This window comes from Canis aureus, chromosome 16, assembly GCF_053574225.1.
Source record: "Canis aureus isolate CA01 chromosome 16, VMU_Caureus_v.1.0, whole genome shotgun sequence".
NCBI lineage: Eukaryota > Metazoa > Chordata > Mammalia > Carnivora > Canidae > Canis > Canis aureus.
In genome coordinates, this window is record NC_135626.1 from 11,553,798 (window position 1) to 11,568,728 (window position 14,931).

Genomic DNA, 14,931 nt, shown 5'->3' on the forward strand with positions numbered 1-14,931 from the left:
CAACCAGGGCAGGTGATAGGGGACCTTCTGTCAGAGGGAGCCAGCGGCTGGAGCTCCAGAGCTGGCCGCATGTGCCTGCCTGCCGCCTTCTAGGGCCAGCGGGCATCAGAGCTCCCTGGGCCTTGAGGCAGCATCGGCCTTCCCCAGGCTGGCCCAGAACCTCCTGGAGGCCTCACCATTGGTGGAGGGACTACAAGGCATGAGGAGATCCTGCTCCCAGTGCCATGCCCGAGCCCCCCACCAACCCTCAACACAGTGCACCCTAGTCACAGGGGTGTTGGGGGTCTCCCACACACACACACACACCACCAACCTGAGCTCCTTGGGCTCTGAGTCCTAGGTCTCCCCCTCCTCCCTCTGTCCCTCCCCTCCTGCATGTCTTACAAGTCCAGGACAAGGAGAGGGCAATGGTTTGAAATTGTGACCCGGGGGCAGGAGTGCTGGGGTCCAGTAAACTCCCCACGTGGGTCAGTGCTGCTGGGGCTGGGTGGCCTTGCCCTTCCCAGGTGCTGCTGCATGCCAAGTATGCTGATCCAAAGGACAGACAGGGATGGAGAGGAAGGGCATGGTTACTGGGCACTCCCCCCCCCCCCAGGTATGGATACGTTCTGCACCGAAGGAGGGGCTCACTGGTTCATCCTTGGAGGGGAAGGCACGATGGCAGCCCCGTTGAGATGGGGAGGGCCGCAGAAGGATCTAGGAGGGAGAATCCAGGGAGTAGTGGGCAGTGGTGGCAGGGTGTGAGGGGCACCCTGTGGACGGCTGAGTTTGGGGTAACTGGAAGCATAGCCGGGAGGAGAGAACCCCAGGGGCAGGGCCCAGGCTGACTAGTGGGACCCTCCTGTGGGTGTAGATGCCCCAAGGGGGGAGGGGAGGGACAGGCAGCCAGAGGCCAGGGTGTCCCTGGAGCAGAAAGAGAGGAAGAGGGGTCCCCAGGGTGGAGGGGGAGCAGGAGGGCCTGGGCAGAAGTCTTTGCCCCACCATTGGTAGTTTCAGAGGAGGGGACGTCCTCAGAGGGGTCCCACTCAGAGCTGGGCTGACAGGCAGGGTTTGAGGGTGAGGGGATCTCCAGCTGCGGGGGCTCTGCCAAAGGCCTGGGGGGTGGGGGGTCTGAGGGGCAGGGCTAGAACAGGTGGTGGCAGCACCCGGCAGGATGGGAATCCGTGAGCCCCCCTCCCCCATGGGGACTACATCGAGTGGCCACTGAGGACAGTCCATCCTTCAGGGCTGCATCTCTGGCCACTAAGGATGGGCCTGGCCCCTGGGCCAGGACTGCAGGGAGGACCTTCCAGCGGCCAAGTGGGCCTGCCCCACTCCCCACCCCTGGGCCTCCCCAGGCACCCAAGCCCAGCATGAGCCTCCACATGTCAAGGTCCTGCTTGCCAGCTGTTCTGGTCTGGACCCTGTGTGTTTGCCATGACCCCAGCCTGTCTGTCACAGTCCAACAACAACAGGTCCACTCCCCTCTCCCCCCGCCGGGGTCATGAGGCCTCCGTGCTCCTCCAGGAACCCCACCAACCCCCACATCCCCCTAGCACCCCCCACCCACTCTCCGGGAGTTCCTGGTCCCAACATGACAGCTGTGGCCCTGCCAGGCTCCTGCCACCCCCTGGTGCAGCTGTCACCCCAGCTCAGGGCTTGGGGCAGTGCCTGGGCCAACACAAGGGAACCTGAGCCAGACAAACATGTAGAATCTGTTGGAAGCTCCCAGTGACTTTAAGCTGAGGCCTGGGGACGCCCCTGCTTCCCCTGCTCCGTATGGAACCTGGCACCTCAGCACACCCCATCCAGACTTCGTCCTCCCGACTGTCCCACGGCCCAGCCTTGCCCACCCGAGCACCAGGAGCTATAGGGGTGGGCATGTGCCTGTGGCCTGGCCCAGGGTGAGGGGCTGACCCAGCCCTATAGGCCGGCCCCTTCCTCCCTGCCCATGGCCCTGGGAAGGCAGTGGTCCTCTCTGAACCTTGGCTTCCTCTTCTGAACCTTGGCTGCTTTGAGGATTAAGAGAGGTCCTGAGGTCCTCTGTGGAGTTGCTGGCCCCAGATGGACACATCATCAGCAATGAGAAGACTTGGTGCACACACACGCGCACACACACAGACACACACACCACTGCCAGCCCCTCGGGCCAGTCCTTGGAGCCCCCCTACCTCCCACCAGCCCAAGGCCAAACATCTTGGTGTCAGCTGCCTGTGGCCAGGCTGGGAGAACCCTAGGGCAGGCTGCCCAGGGGGCAGCAGCTGTGTGGTTGCTGGCCCAGTGGAGGGGGCACACCTGGGCACCCCCTAAGAAGCACCAGCGCCCAGCTTAGCCTATCCTCCTGCTGAGAAGTCACGGTGCCCTGCTGGTTGGCTCTGTGGCTAGGCCCATAGAGAGCAGGGGAGCAGAGGGGAGGTGGGCAGACCTGACAAGGATGTCCTGGCTGCGGCACCTCGTGTGGGGACTGCCCCTTGTTACATCAGCTTCTGGGTGGACAGGGGGGCTGCCGGTGCCTTTCCCTGGAGCCAGGGTTGTGGCGCCTGGGGTAGGCTTGGCGGGAGCAGGGACAGGGAGTGCTTGCCAAATAGGCTGATCCTTTCCTAATCCCTGGCTGAAGGCCGGTGGCCTTGGCCTTGGCCTTGGCCTTGGGTGGGATCCAGCCTGGGCAGGGGGCGCATGTGTCTGCACTGCTGCTGCACTGTGCTGCTTTCTCGGGCACCGAGAGAGCCAGGCCTGGTCACTGCCCCGCTGCACACGGCCTCCTGTGGGCACCTCTGCCTGCCTGGGGGCTCCGCGAGTGTGGGGTGGGCTGCACATGGGTGCACCCCCGCCCCCCTCGGACCCTGCCCAGAGCCTCCTCAAGGGCCTGTGCCCCGGCCTGTTCCAGGAGTCCAGGCCCTCGGTCCATCCATCTTCCACGTGGACGTGACCTCTTGTGTCTGTCCCCAGGCTTCACGTGGAAGATTTCAGCCTGGACTCCTCTGTGTCTCAGTAAGTGCTTGTGGGGAGGGGCTGTGTCTGGGATGGACAGGTGTCCTCACACCCCCAGCAGTCCCTGGGAGGAGGGGGCTCAGACCCTGCCAGCTGTGGGGAAGACCCCAGTCTGCCCAGCACCACTTGCCCTGCAGCTGGCCAGGAGCTGGCATGAGGTGCCCCCAGCCACCACCTCCTGGCAGACAGGGGCCGCCAGCCTGGGGAATGATCTGAGGACAGGACAGTGGGACAGTTGTGGGTCCCCAGGGAGAAGCCCTGGAGTTGGAAACCGGGCTATCTGGAGGCGGAGACCCACAGCCCCCCTCGGTGGTGGCCAGAACCCTTGGGAGCAGCCAGCTGACTCCCAGCCTCTGCCTATAGGGTGCAGGAATGGGGACCCCCAGCCTCTGCCTATAGGGGACAGGTGCAGATGACTGCACGGATCTCCTGCCTCAGCCAGCCTGGGTTATGTGTGTAGGTCAGATCTAGGTCAAGTGGAGGGTGGCTTTGAGGCTGGGGAGATCAGTCTTCCTCAGAGCAGCCATACCCTGCCTAGGCTCTCAGCATTCTGTGTGGCCACCAAGTGGGCCCCAATTCTATTCATTAACTTTGTCAGCAGCTGCTGTTTTCCCTGCTGCCTGTGACTGGGGCCTGGGGTTATCCCAGCAGGAGTGTGGGAGCTGGGAGCCTGGGCCACAGGCCCCCATGGTGCGGCTCTGATGGATGGGGTGGAAGGCCCCTCCACCACCTGCACAGCTCCCTGGGGGGATGTGGACAGTGCACTCATCCGAGGGGCCAAGGCTGAAGGTCTTACCCCCCACTCCCCGGAGTTGGCAGTGGCAGCACAGACACCCCGCGCTCCGCCAGCCGCCCGGCCCAGCCTTGGGGGCCAGAGCAAGGTCAGCAGGTAGCCCTGCAGAAGCTAGCCCATGGCAGTGGCCACAGGAAAGCCTTTCAGTCCCCCAACCTCCCACTCACCCACTGAGTTGGACCCAGAGCCACCCTGATGAAGGTTGGGGGGTGCCGGGAGGGAAATGGCCACCAACCCCCCACATTGAGTCTACAGGCTTGGGGCTTGGAGTGGTGGCGACAGAACAGCCTTCGTTCCCACCCCGCCAGCCCCAGTGCCCCCCACCCGACAGGCACCCCTGCCAGGGCCCTGTGCCTCCAAGCCCGGCACCCTGCCGGGGCACCTCCAGGAAGTGCCAGTGCAAGGGGGTGGAGCAAGCTGCATGTCTGTGCTGATCTGGGTCCCTGGGCCAGTCACAGGCTCTGCCCTTTCTCAGAATAGACAGCCTCAGGTGGTGGTGAGGCCTGTCTCTGGCCAGTCAGTCTGCGGGTTCCAGCGTGGAGGGAGCCCCCAGGCACCTGCCCGAGAGCCACCAGCACACAGCGGCAGATCAAGGGAAGCAGGCAGTCAGATTGCGACCCCATGTGAGTGCCCGGCTGCTGTGGCCAGGCGGGAGGGCCTGCCTGTAGCTACGTGCTTAGTGTCTGGCCACCCTCCCCCCAGGCCAACCGCCTGGCTCTGCCTCTGGAGCTTCCCGGCACAGGCCATCTGGAATCCCTGGAAGGCCTGTTCCCTGGGCCTGCCTGTGGGCCAACCGGTCAGCTTGCTGATCAGCAGGGAGACATGCAGCCCCCAGCCTCCCCCTGCCCAGCTCGTCACTGGGCAGCTGCCCTGGCCTGGCAGGTCCCATCCTGGTATCTGGTGGGTGAGGTTTGAGCTGTTTTGCTGGCACGGGGGGCGGGGGGGCTGCTTGGGTCCATTCCAGCGTGGGCATGACCGTGGGCATAGGCAGGCGGGGGGCTCAGGCTGCACAGGGGGCCTGGGCCCGTGTAGACAGCAGCCAGGTGCGCCCACTCAGACAGCAAAGCCAGCTGGGGATTGACCTTCCACCGCAAATATTTGAGAGGCCCTGGTCCCAGGGGGAGCTCAGAGCCCATGATGCCTGGGACCCCCTGGGTGATCCTAGCCAGTCTCGGGCCTGGCTGGACTTTCATCTCCGTGCACGTAGGGAACCCTCTGAGGGCCCCATGGCAGGGCTCTGAGATGGCCCTTCTGTCTGCAGTCTGAACCCCTGTCCTCCCCAGGGCTGAGGACTGTCCCAGGGATAGGCCCTAGGTTCGGCCTGTCCAGTCCTCGGGGCCAGTGGCCTGACCCCAGGCACTCCTCCAGGGGCTGAGGCCCTGTAGCCTCTGGGCTCCAGACCAGGCCTATCTGGTGCATGCCCATGGGGCACCCCTGCTGTAGACCTTCCTGGGCCCCTGGCCACATGCAGCAGGGGCCTTGGGTATGCCCAGCTGTCCCCTCCAGGCCTCCTGCCTGGTGAATGAACAAGAGCAGACCCGTAGGAAGGTAGACCCTCTGCCCCACGCTGGCCTGTGGCACCCAGGCAGTGCTCGCTGGCAGCTGGAGGCCGCAGCACTGTGTGTGGGAGTCCACCCCACCTGTTTGTGACACCTTGTGTCACCCGCTGGCGTCCAGCCTTCCAGCAGGAGCAGGCAGGGAAGGCAGTTGTGGTGGGACCTCGGGAAGGGGGGCTCCCCACGGCGCAGGGGGTGGGCACGTGGGAGGCAGGTGTGAGTCTGACATGGGGGAGGGAGCAGCCTCTGGCCTGGGGAGGTGCTGGCCCAGTGGGCAATGTCAAGGGGGGTCAGCAGGGGCTCAGAGGAGAGCTGGGGTCTAGAAGTCAGCTTGCACAAACAGACCAGGTAGGCATCAGAAGGGACCTGTGAGCAGCGCTGGGCACCCCATGTTCAGAGATAGGATGGGGAGAGCTGAGGAATCTGGGGGAGTCAGAGGTGACCAGAGCCAGTGGGTCAGGGAGGGCAGCGTGATCAGTGCCTGGGAGGCTGAGGAGGAAGCAACCAGATGGCCACCAGCCACGTGGGCAGGCAGGGCCTTGCTGGCTAGGAAACGAGCCTGAGGGGATAGCACGGGTGGGGCAGGAGACCCCTGTTGAGGTTTTGCTGTGACAGGGCAGGAGAGTGGCAAGGAGGGTGTGTTCCTAAGCTGGGTGCTCTGGGGCCCCGGGGAGTCCTCAGGCTCACTGAGTTGCATCTGCCCCTCTGACCTGACCAGACTAGGCCCAGGTCCTGCCGGGCTGGTCAGACCAACTTCCCAAAGAGCCCCTCAGGGACCCCCTTGACCCAGCTCCAGGTGGCACCTAGAGAGGAGGGTGGGATTCAGGGGTTTCACAGAAGCCCAGAGAGCAGGAGGAGGGCTCTGAGGAGAGAGAGGAAAGGAGTCTGTGCTGGGGTACAGTGGGGCTCCAGGGGTGCTGAGTACTAGGGTGTGCTGGGGTACCATGGGGTATGCTGGGGTACGGGGTGTAGTGTGGTACCAGGGGGTGTACTGGGGTGCCATGGGGTGTGCTGCGGTGCAGAGTGTTGGTGGGTTGCAGGGGGTGTGCTGGGGTACCATGGGGTATACTGGGGTACAGAGGTGTACTGGGGTACAGGGGGTGTGCTGGGGTACCACCGGGTGTGCTGCAGTGCAGGGTGTGTGCTGGGGTATCATGGGTATACTGGGATACAGGAGGTGCAGGGGGTTGCTGGTTTACAGGGGGTACACTAGCCACTGACTATGGGTTTGGACCCCACTGGCCCACTATTCCGGCTGCAGGAGTCCAGGGTGGGGCTGGACCTGCACCAGGACCCAGTGGGGAGGGTCCACAGCACCCCTACCTCCTCAAGGGACCCTCCTCGAGCCCTGTGACCAGCTGAGGCCCCTGTGGCTGCCCGAGGCCCCACGCCCACAGCAGGTCAGGGTGTGCCAGCGCCCCGCCCGAGGCCCCCCAGGCGAGTCCAGACAGCTACGGTGGCTGCATCTGTGCCCAGCCTAGGACGGGCTTTGGAGACCAAGGATGATGCCCGCCGCTCCTCAGAAGTGAGGTGGCCAGCCCTAGGCAGGGCAGCTCCGGTCAGCTGTCAGGGGGACAGCCTGCTGATCTCTGCTGGTGGGAGCTGGAGCCCAGGTGCAGGGGAGATCGCCCATGTATCTGGGGCCTGCCCTGGAGGGTGACGGGGCAGGGGGCAGCCCTGGCTCCAGGCCCTCACTCCCCCGGGGCCTGCCTGCTGTCCACAGCTTCCCCCCTGCTAGAGCAGCACCCCCACCAGGCCAGCGTGGGCCCAGTGGCCGCAGGAGGCCCTGACTGAGGCCAGGCCATGTCCCCCCGGGTACCAGGTGGCCCCCACAGCGACTCCCTCATGACCTGTGGGTCTGCTGTGGTCCATTCCCTGGATGCTGGGAGCCTGGGCAGGACTCAGAGCCTGTGGGCACCACCAAGGGTCAGATGGGCCCGTGGGGGGAAGGGAAGGCCACGTCTTGCCAGTCCATCTGCCTGACCATCTTGCAGGCTGCAGCGAGTCTCAGGGCACAGCCACCAGGGGCCATCAGAAGAAGCAAATGACCGTCAGTTTCCAGAACATTCTGTACAGATGATCTGGCATGTTTTGAGGTTGTGCTGAGGACCACACAGGGCATATTTTATCCGGGTGGCTGGCTGCCCGTGACCATCATGGCTGGGGGCCCATGGGTGTTCACCTCCGGGGGCCCTGGAGGGCTCTAGTGTCCAGCAGGCAGCAGCCGTGCCCAGTGGCTTTGCATGGGTGGGCAGGCAGGTGCGTGGGACACCGGGGGGCCTCCTTGTCCTGCCACCGCCCTCTGTCTGCTCTACTCCTGGGGTGTGGGAGCCGGTCCGGCCCTGCTTGAGCCTCCCACTGGCCAGAGCCCCCCATGTCCCTCTCCCTGCCTCCAGGGTCCAGGTGGAGTTCTACGTCAATGAGAACACCTTCAAAGAGCGACTCAAGCTGTTCTTCATCAAAAACCAGAGATCCAGTGAGCAGGGGTTGGGGGGATGGGGCCCAGGGACTGGTGTGGGGCAGGGGTGAGGTGGCCAAGTCAATGATTCGGGGGCCTATGGAGGTGAGGCCCAGGAGCCTGCGCAGAGGAGAAGTTAGGTCAGTGAGTGGTGGGTGCAGGGCATGGTGGGAGGGTCCCTGGTTTCAGCTTCAGGCCACCTTGCCCCAGTGGGAGGTGGGACCCAGAAACTATGGGGACCCTGCCCCCCTGCTGGACACCAGGCTGGGCTGGGGCCATCCAGGCCACGGGCACAGCCTCCTCCATGGCACCCCACCCATCCCCCAACAGGTACCTGCTTTCTCAGCAGGAGCTTGGCCATCTCAGACCCTTCCTGGGGTACAGGATGGGGGATGGAGAGTGTCCCCTCAGGTCCTAGTCCATGAGGTGCCCCCCAGGCCTCCACCCTCCTATCCCATCTGTAAGGCAGGACAGAGATGGAGGCTCTTAGAGGCTGGCCAGGTGGCATCCCCCCCAAGAGCCCCTCAGTCTCTGGGGGCAGTTACACCCAGGGTGTCCCAGGGGCACCAGGAAGTCTGTAGACAGGGCCTGTAGTGTGCCTCCGGTGGCCCAGGAGCCCCGACTTGTCCCCCGTCCACTGCAGGCCTGAGGATCCGGCTGTTCAACTTCTCCCTGAAGCTGCTCACCTGCTTGCTGTATATCGTCCGCGTGCTGCTGGATGACCCAGCGCTGGGGATTGGATGGTGGGTGACCTGGGGAACTGGGGAACTGCACCGGCAGCTCTGCCGGTGCAGAGGCCAGTGGGGTCGGCCTGGGATATGTGCCCCTCGGGGAGTCCCTCATTCCCAGCATCCTCCTGCACGGAGCAGGGCCGAGGATGTTTTGCTCGGGAGGAGGGCGCCCTGGCCATGGACTGTGGCCAATGTGCACCTACTGGTGCTTGGAAGGGCCCTGCCAGTGGCTCTGCACCACCTTCATCCAGGGTGGGGGAGCAGGATATAGCCAGGCAGGGCCTCCTGGTTCCTTTCCCAGGGCTGCACGGGGCCCCATCTGTCCCTCCTGGGCTCCTCACTGCAGGGAGCACATTCCGCCCGCCCCCTTCAGGTCTGAGCTTTCTCTCTCGCTCACGGGCTCACAGATGCAGCCCCTCTCGCTGCGCTGTCTCCCTGCCACTGTTGCTGCCTGGCATCCTTGTGGGAGGCACTTCTCCTCCCTGCAGGCTGGTGGAGTCCTCTCTGTGCCCATGTGGCAGCCTCTGGGACACCCTGCTGTGGCCCCTCTCTCCCACGCCGGAAATGGGTGTCACGGCCTCGGAAGATTGCACCCCTTCCCCTCCACTGTCTCTGGGCCTCCGATGCCTGGGTGTGTGGCTCTGGACCATCCCATCCCCCCTGTCTCTCTTGTGCTCTTTCCAGGCAACTCCCTTAGCTCTGCCTCCAGCTCTGGCTCAGTCTCTCCGCACCATGCTTTAATTCCTGAGAGTTCTGTCTTGCTTTAGGCAGACACTGCCTTCCCGCTTCTCCGGAGGTGATGCCTGTAACCCGGATTCTTTCTTTTTTTTTTTTTTTTTTTTTTTTAATTTTTATTTATTCATGATAGGCACACAGTGAGAGAGAGAGAGGCAGAGACACAGGCAGAGGGAGAAGCAGGCTCCATGCACCGGGAGCCTGACGTGGGATTTGATCCTGGATCTCCAGGATCGCGCCCCTGGGCCAAAGGCAGGCGCCAAACCGCTGCGCCACCCAGGGATCCCGATTCTTTCTTATGTTTTTTTCTCTTTGGCTCGGTCTCTGCTTCTCCTGAGCTCCTGCTGAGTGAGTTTCCTCAGCCGCTCACACCAGGGGTGGGAACTCAGATGCTGAGGGCCCTGAGGTCAGGTTGGGCAGCCTGGTCATCACTGTCAGCCAGATGAACTGAGAAACCAGAGGCTTGCTCCTCAGTGCAGTCTTCCCACCTCTTCCCTGGGGCTTAAGCGTGGCCACCAGGCTCCCAGGCCAAGCCAGGGCCTCAGGACAATGCAAGTGGAATTTAACCCCCTACATGCAGCTGGGCTTGGTGACCCCAAGTCAGACACTCTTCATCCCTTGTCTTCATCCCAGGTGGGGTTGCACAGATCCAGCCATGGTGGTTTGAAAAGGAAAACAGGGATCTAACAGAATCTCAAACCACTTTCCTGAGTTTATCCCACCTTCTCCCATTCCCAGAGGCTCCTGGGGCATCTGGTTCCAGATCCCTAGAGGAACCAGGTCTATTATTTTCATTGCCCAGGGTCTAGCATGTGGATGGGCAAGTGGGTGGGCAAATGGATGGAGGAGGGGACTGGTGGAGGTATGGGTAGAATGGACAGATAGGTGGGCACATGGATGAATTATGAATGGATGTGTGGTAGATGAATGGTTGGATGGATGAATAATGGATTGAGGGATGGAGAATGAATGTGGATGAGTAGTTGGTTAGATAGAAGGCAGATGGTGGGTGGATGGTGGATGAGTGGTTGGAAGGACGGTGTATGGATGGATAGATGGATGGTTGGAGGAATGGATGGATGGGTGTGTGGATAGATGGATGGATGGATTGATGAATGGTTGGATGGACAGTGTATGGATGGGTGGGTGGGTAGATGGATGGATGAATGGGTGGGTAAATGGATGATGGTCGGATGGGTGGGTAGATGGATGGATGGATGAATGGTTGGATGGACAGATGCGTGGATGGATGGGTAGATGGATGGTGGATGGGTGGGGTGACAGCCAGCCACTTCAGTGAGCACTGAGTTTGCAACAATAGCCCCAGTAAGGCTGAGGGGGAAGTGGGTCAGTTGGAAAACAAGGGAGAGGGAGCTGCCTGTCACCATGGGGCTTGGTGAGAGTGAGGTCCCCTTAGTCAGTCAGCCTGGTGTTGGTTACATCCAGGGGCAGAAGGAACAGGTCTACTGTGTCCCTGCCACTGTCCCAGAGGCTGGGCATCCAGCTGGTATAGAGGTTTGATCTTGGGAGTGACTCAGAGCGTGCATCCTGGGGCCTAACCTCCGGGTGGGGCTCAGCTTTCGCTCCCTGTCCCACGTGCACCGTCCATCCTTGTTTGTGGCAGCTCCCATCTCTGACTCTGGGAGGCCCTGAGCGTTCTACTGTCAGTCTCTGATCACACCACACACAACCCTCCCCAGCTACCTCCTGTCACGCCAGACAGGATCCCAGCTCCTCCCTGGACCCTGTCTTTCCCATCCCCAAGCCCCGCCTGCCTGGGGGTCTGCAGCGGGGCTGGGGGGGTGGTTGGGTTGCAGGCTGCCTCTTAGCCTGTCTGAGATGCTAGTAGCTGGCCCGGAGTGTGGCGGGGAGGGTGGCCTGCCGTGCTCCCTGAGCCCACAGCAACCTTGGGAAGGGTCTCTGCGGGGGCTCAGGGGCTCGGCTGGCCGGCTCTGTCTCCCTCTCTGCAGCTGGGGCTGCCCAAAACAGAATTACACCTTCAATGGCTCATCCTCCGAGATCAACTGGTGAGTTCCTGCCCACAAACCAGACTTCCCCTGGCCCAGTCCTGGGGACTGTCCGCAGAGTACCTGAGGCCTTGGGGCAGTTCTAGAGTTACAGGCATCACCACAAGTGACTTGACTCACACCCCACCCCCTCCACCGCCAGCTCAGCCCCCAGGCCATGGGTGGGGAGGGGACCAGTAGGGAGGGCTGCTCCTGTTCCTGACACTCTCACCCAAGGAGAGCTATGCTCCCGTCACGCAGTGGATGTGACCCCAGAGAGACCGTGGTGCCTGGTCCGGAGTTTAGGATGTGTCCCCAGAGGCTCGGCCACCTCCTGGATGGATCGGCTTCTGGCTTCCTGCCTCAGTCTGTTCGTCCCCAGCACCCAGAGCCTGTCTGCAGACAGCCCTGTCCTTGCTACCCTTAGGGCCACCCTCCTTCCGACAGATCCCACCCTGGGGAGCTCTGCTGGCCTGGGGAAGGAGGGAGGCCAGCCTCAGTCTGTGCTTGCCCCAGCAAGCCTGCCCAGGGTGAAGGGCCCCTGAGCCCGCAGCCCTGCCCCATGGCCCTCAGCCTTGGGCCTGGCCTCCTTTCCTGGGGAACCTCCTCCACCCATCCTGATCCCTGATTCATCCTGACCAACCGTCCTGTCCTTTTCCTGTCTCTGGGGGGGTGGGGGGGTGGCTGGTACCCTCCATCCACCTGAGCAGCAGCTAGCAGTCAGCAGATCCCCGGGTGGCTGGGGGCCACAGCCCAAGGCTCACCTCCCTCCCTCCCCAGGGCGCCCATCCTTTGGGTGGAAAGAAAGATGACTCTGTGGGCGATTCAGGTGAGTGGGGGGCGTGGCTCCGGGTGGGCCTTGCCCCCCCCAGCCCCACTCAGTCTCCGCCCCTCCTAGGTCATCGTGGCCATAATAAGCTTCCTGGAGACCATGCTGCTCATTTACCTCAGCTACAAAGTGAGTACCCCCTGGCCTGAGCCTCCCCTCTGACCCTCTGACCTCGTCTCTGACCCCTCCCTGACCTCCTGGCTAGCCTGCCTCCCCCCCACTCCCTGACCTGGCTGGCCTGTCCTACCCCCACTCCCTGACCTCCTGGCTGGCTTGTCTTTCTCTTCTTGCCCTCATGGCCCCCAGGGGAACATCTGGGAGCAGATCTTCCGTGTCTCTTTCATCCTGGAGATGATCAACACGCTGCCCTTCATTGTCACGGTGGGTGAGCAGCCGGCTGAGGAGTGGGCTCCCCCAGTCCCAGCCCCAGCCCCCTGACCCGTCTCCTCCACAGATATTCTGGGCGCCCCTGAGGAACCTGTTCATCCCTGTGTTTCTGAACTGCTGGCTGGCCAAGCATGCCCTGGAAAACATGATTGTAAGCCATGCCGGGCCACTCCTGTCGTCCCGTCGTCCTGTCCTCCCATCCTCCCGCCCTCCTGTCCTGGGACCCCGGGGGAGCTGGCTCCCTGCCCTGGGTGTCCCAGGAGGCAGAAGTGTGCGGTCACCGTGGGAGGCCTGTCTCTGTCCTGAGGCCCATCACTGAGCCCCGGCCTCCGTGGCACAGAGGAGGTTCAGCCTGGAGCACTGCCTGACCAGGAGTACGTGGCGTAGGGATGGGAGCTGAGGGCCAGTGGCCCACAGAGACCAGGCCCACGTGACCCAGGGCCATGGACAAATCCTCTGCTGAATGTCTGGCCAAGATCCCTTAGCAGCCTGGCAGCAGGAGCCGTCTGCCCCAGCGCAGGCCCCCTTGACCCCCCATCCTGACTAAAGCCGGCGCCTCCCGTCCTGTGCCCTCGGCCCTGCACCCGGGGGACGCAGGGGGGTTGCGGGGAGCAGGGGGCTGAGTGCAGATGTCCGCAGCGGGCCCCCACCCCCTCTCTCACCCGGAGCACTGGGATGCACCGCCGAAGGGCCCGGGTTCGGTGGCGGGTCCCCGCTGCGCCCCTGACAGCCCCGTGTCCCGCAGAACGACTTCCACCGCGCCATCCTGCGCACGCAGTCGGCCATGTTCAACCAGGTCCTCATCCTGTTCTGCACGCTGCTCTGCCTGGTGTTCACGGGGTGAGTGTGCCCTGCAGGGGCCACCAGCTGGGGCAGAGCCGGGCCTTGGGCCTTGGTGTCCAAGAGCTCAGGAGGGCCTGGCGGTGGCAGGTGGCGGTCAGGCCCCAGGCCCGGGAGGAGAGAGAGAGGGCCACGTGCTTCTCCCACACCCTGGGGACCCGCAGACCTCAGTGGAGACACCCAGCTGGCTCACCCCCAGCAGCCAGGGCATCCACCTGGGCCCCGGGGGATCTCTAGGCATCTCCCTGGCCTACTCCATGGCGTGCACTGGGGGCGCCCTAGGCCCTGCTATCAGCACCTTCTGTCTGGGGACTGGGACTCCGGGTCACAGGTGTGGGAAGCAGAGCTGTCTGATTCTGAGCCCAGGGGAGGGCTGGGCAAGCCCAACGCCCAGTGTGACCTCCTGGGTGAGGGTGAGGGGTGGGGTGGCATGTGGGGGCTCACCGCTGGTGGCACACCACCACCACCCCCTGGTCCCCAGGCCCACACTTCTCCAGTGCAGCTCTGCATTGGCACTCAGGGCACGTCTTCCAGGGGCCTTGAGAGCGCCACGGGCTGGAAGAGACCATCCGGCGGCAGATCTGCAGGGCTGATCTGGGGGTGGGGGCATCAGGAGCCCACGTGGACTGAGCTGGACTCAGGACTGGGGGGTGGGGTCCCCCTGGCAGTGATGAGGGCACCTGGGCTCTGCCCTGTGCCTCAGGCTTCCCAGCAGCGCTCAGCCCAGCGTACAGGTGCTGAGGTCCCATGGGCAGGCAGGGCTCCACCCCAGGGGCTGGGAGGTGGCCGAGGCCCTACCCGCAGCCCTCCAACTGCCTGAACCCCCAGGACCTGTGGCATCCAGCACCTGGAGCGAGCAGGTGAGAACCTGTCCCTCCTCACGGCCTTCTACTTTTGCATCGTTACCTTCTCCACTGTGGGCTACGGTGACGTGACACCCAAGATCTGGCCATCCCAGCTGCTGGTGGTCATCATGATCTGTGTGGCCCTTGTGGTGCTTCCGCTGCAGGTGAGCCTCCGCCCCCCGCCCTGCACGGGAGCAAGCAAGGCCAGGGAGAACCAAGTGGGACAGGAGGTGGTGACCCCTTCACAGCAGGCCCTGTTGGTGGGGGCTGGGGCTGGTGAGGCCAAGGCCAGCGGGGCGAGGGCCGGGGGTGCGTTCTCCATGGGGGACGGTGGGCTGACAGTCCTTTGGTCTGGGGGCCAATGCTCAGGAGCAAGGATGTGGCCGAGCTCACTGTGGGAGCGGCTGCTCCCCACCCCCATGGAAGGGGTGGTCCCCACCCCCTCGCTGTGTTCTTCAGCTTAGTCCATGCCCAGTTAGCGCACTCAGAGGATTGCTGAGACCATGGCATGCTCGCTCAGTTTCCATCCACGGGGGGGGGGGGGGGGGGGCACCGCAGAGCACCCTCCCCGGATGGCCATGGGCAGACATCCTGTCCCCTGGTCTGCCCTGGGGCCCCTGCAGGAGGCTCCCTTTCATGCCCCCATATCTGGAACTGCCGGGAGCTTGTGGCTGCATCCCTCCCATCCCTCACGTGCCTCCTCCCTGCATGTCCCTCTGTGTCCTCTGTCCTCCTTTCAGGGGCCCCAGACGTTGGAGGAGGGTCCACCCCAGTCGGGTCT

The 14,931-nt window shown here is 63.6% G+C and overlaps 1 protein-coding gene across 5 annotated transcripts in view; it reads left to right on the forward strand.

Moving 5' to 3' along the window:
- Positions 1 to 14,931, forward strand: part of KCNT1 (potassium sodium-activated channel subfamily T member 1) — a 60,076-nt gene that overhangs the window by 27,454 nt on the left and 17,691 nt on the right. For 4 of the 5 annotated variants that reach the window (XR_013354010.1, XM_077851330.1, XM_077851328.1 and 1 more), the window contains exons 3-11: positions 7,716 to 7,795; positions 8,421 to 8,520; positions 11,214 to 11,270; positions 12,030 to 12,078; positions 12,148 to 12,207; positions 12,385 to 12,459; positions 12,533 to 12,616; positions 13,211 to 13,305; positions 14,134 to 14,314. Coding sequence is in view for 4 of the 5 variants with exons in the window: in XM_077851330.1 (XP_077707456.1) it covers positions 7,716 to 7,795; positions 8,421 to 8,520; positions 11,214 to 11,270; positions 12,030 to 12,078; positions 12,148 to 12,207; positions 12,385 to 12,459; positions 12,533 to 12,616; positions 13,211 to 13,305; positions 14,134 to 14,314 (781 nt within the window). In the remaining variant the exon portion in view is untranslated. Of the gene's footprint in view, positions 1 to 2,928; positions 2,971 to 7,715; positions 7,796 to 8,420; positions 8,521 to 11,213; positions 11,271 to 12,029; positions 12,079 to 12,147; positions 12,208 to 12,384; positions 12,460 to 12,532; positions 12,617 to 13,210; positions 13,306 to 14,133; positions 14,315 to 14,931 lie in introns of all 5 variants that reach the window. The other variant, XM_077851331.1, reaches the window with a different exon arrangement.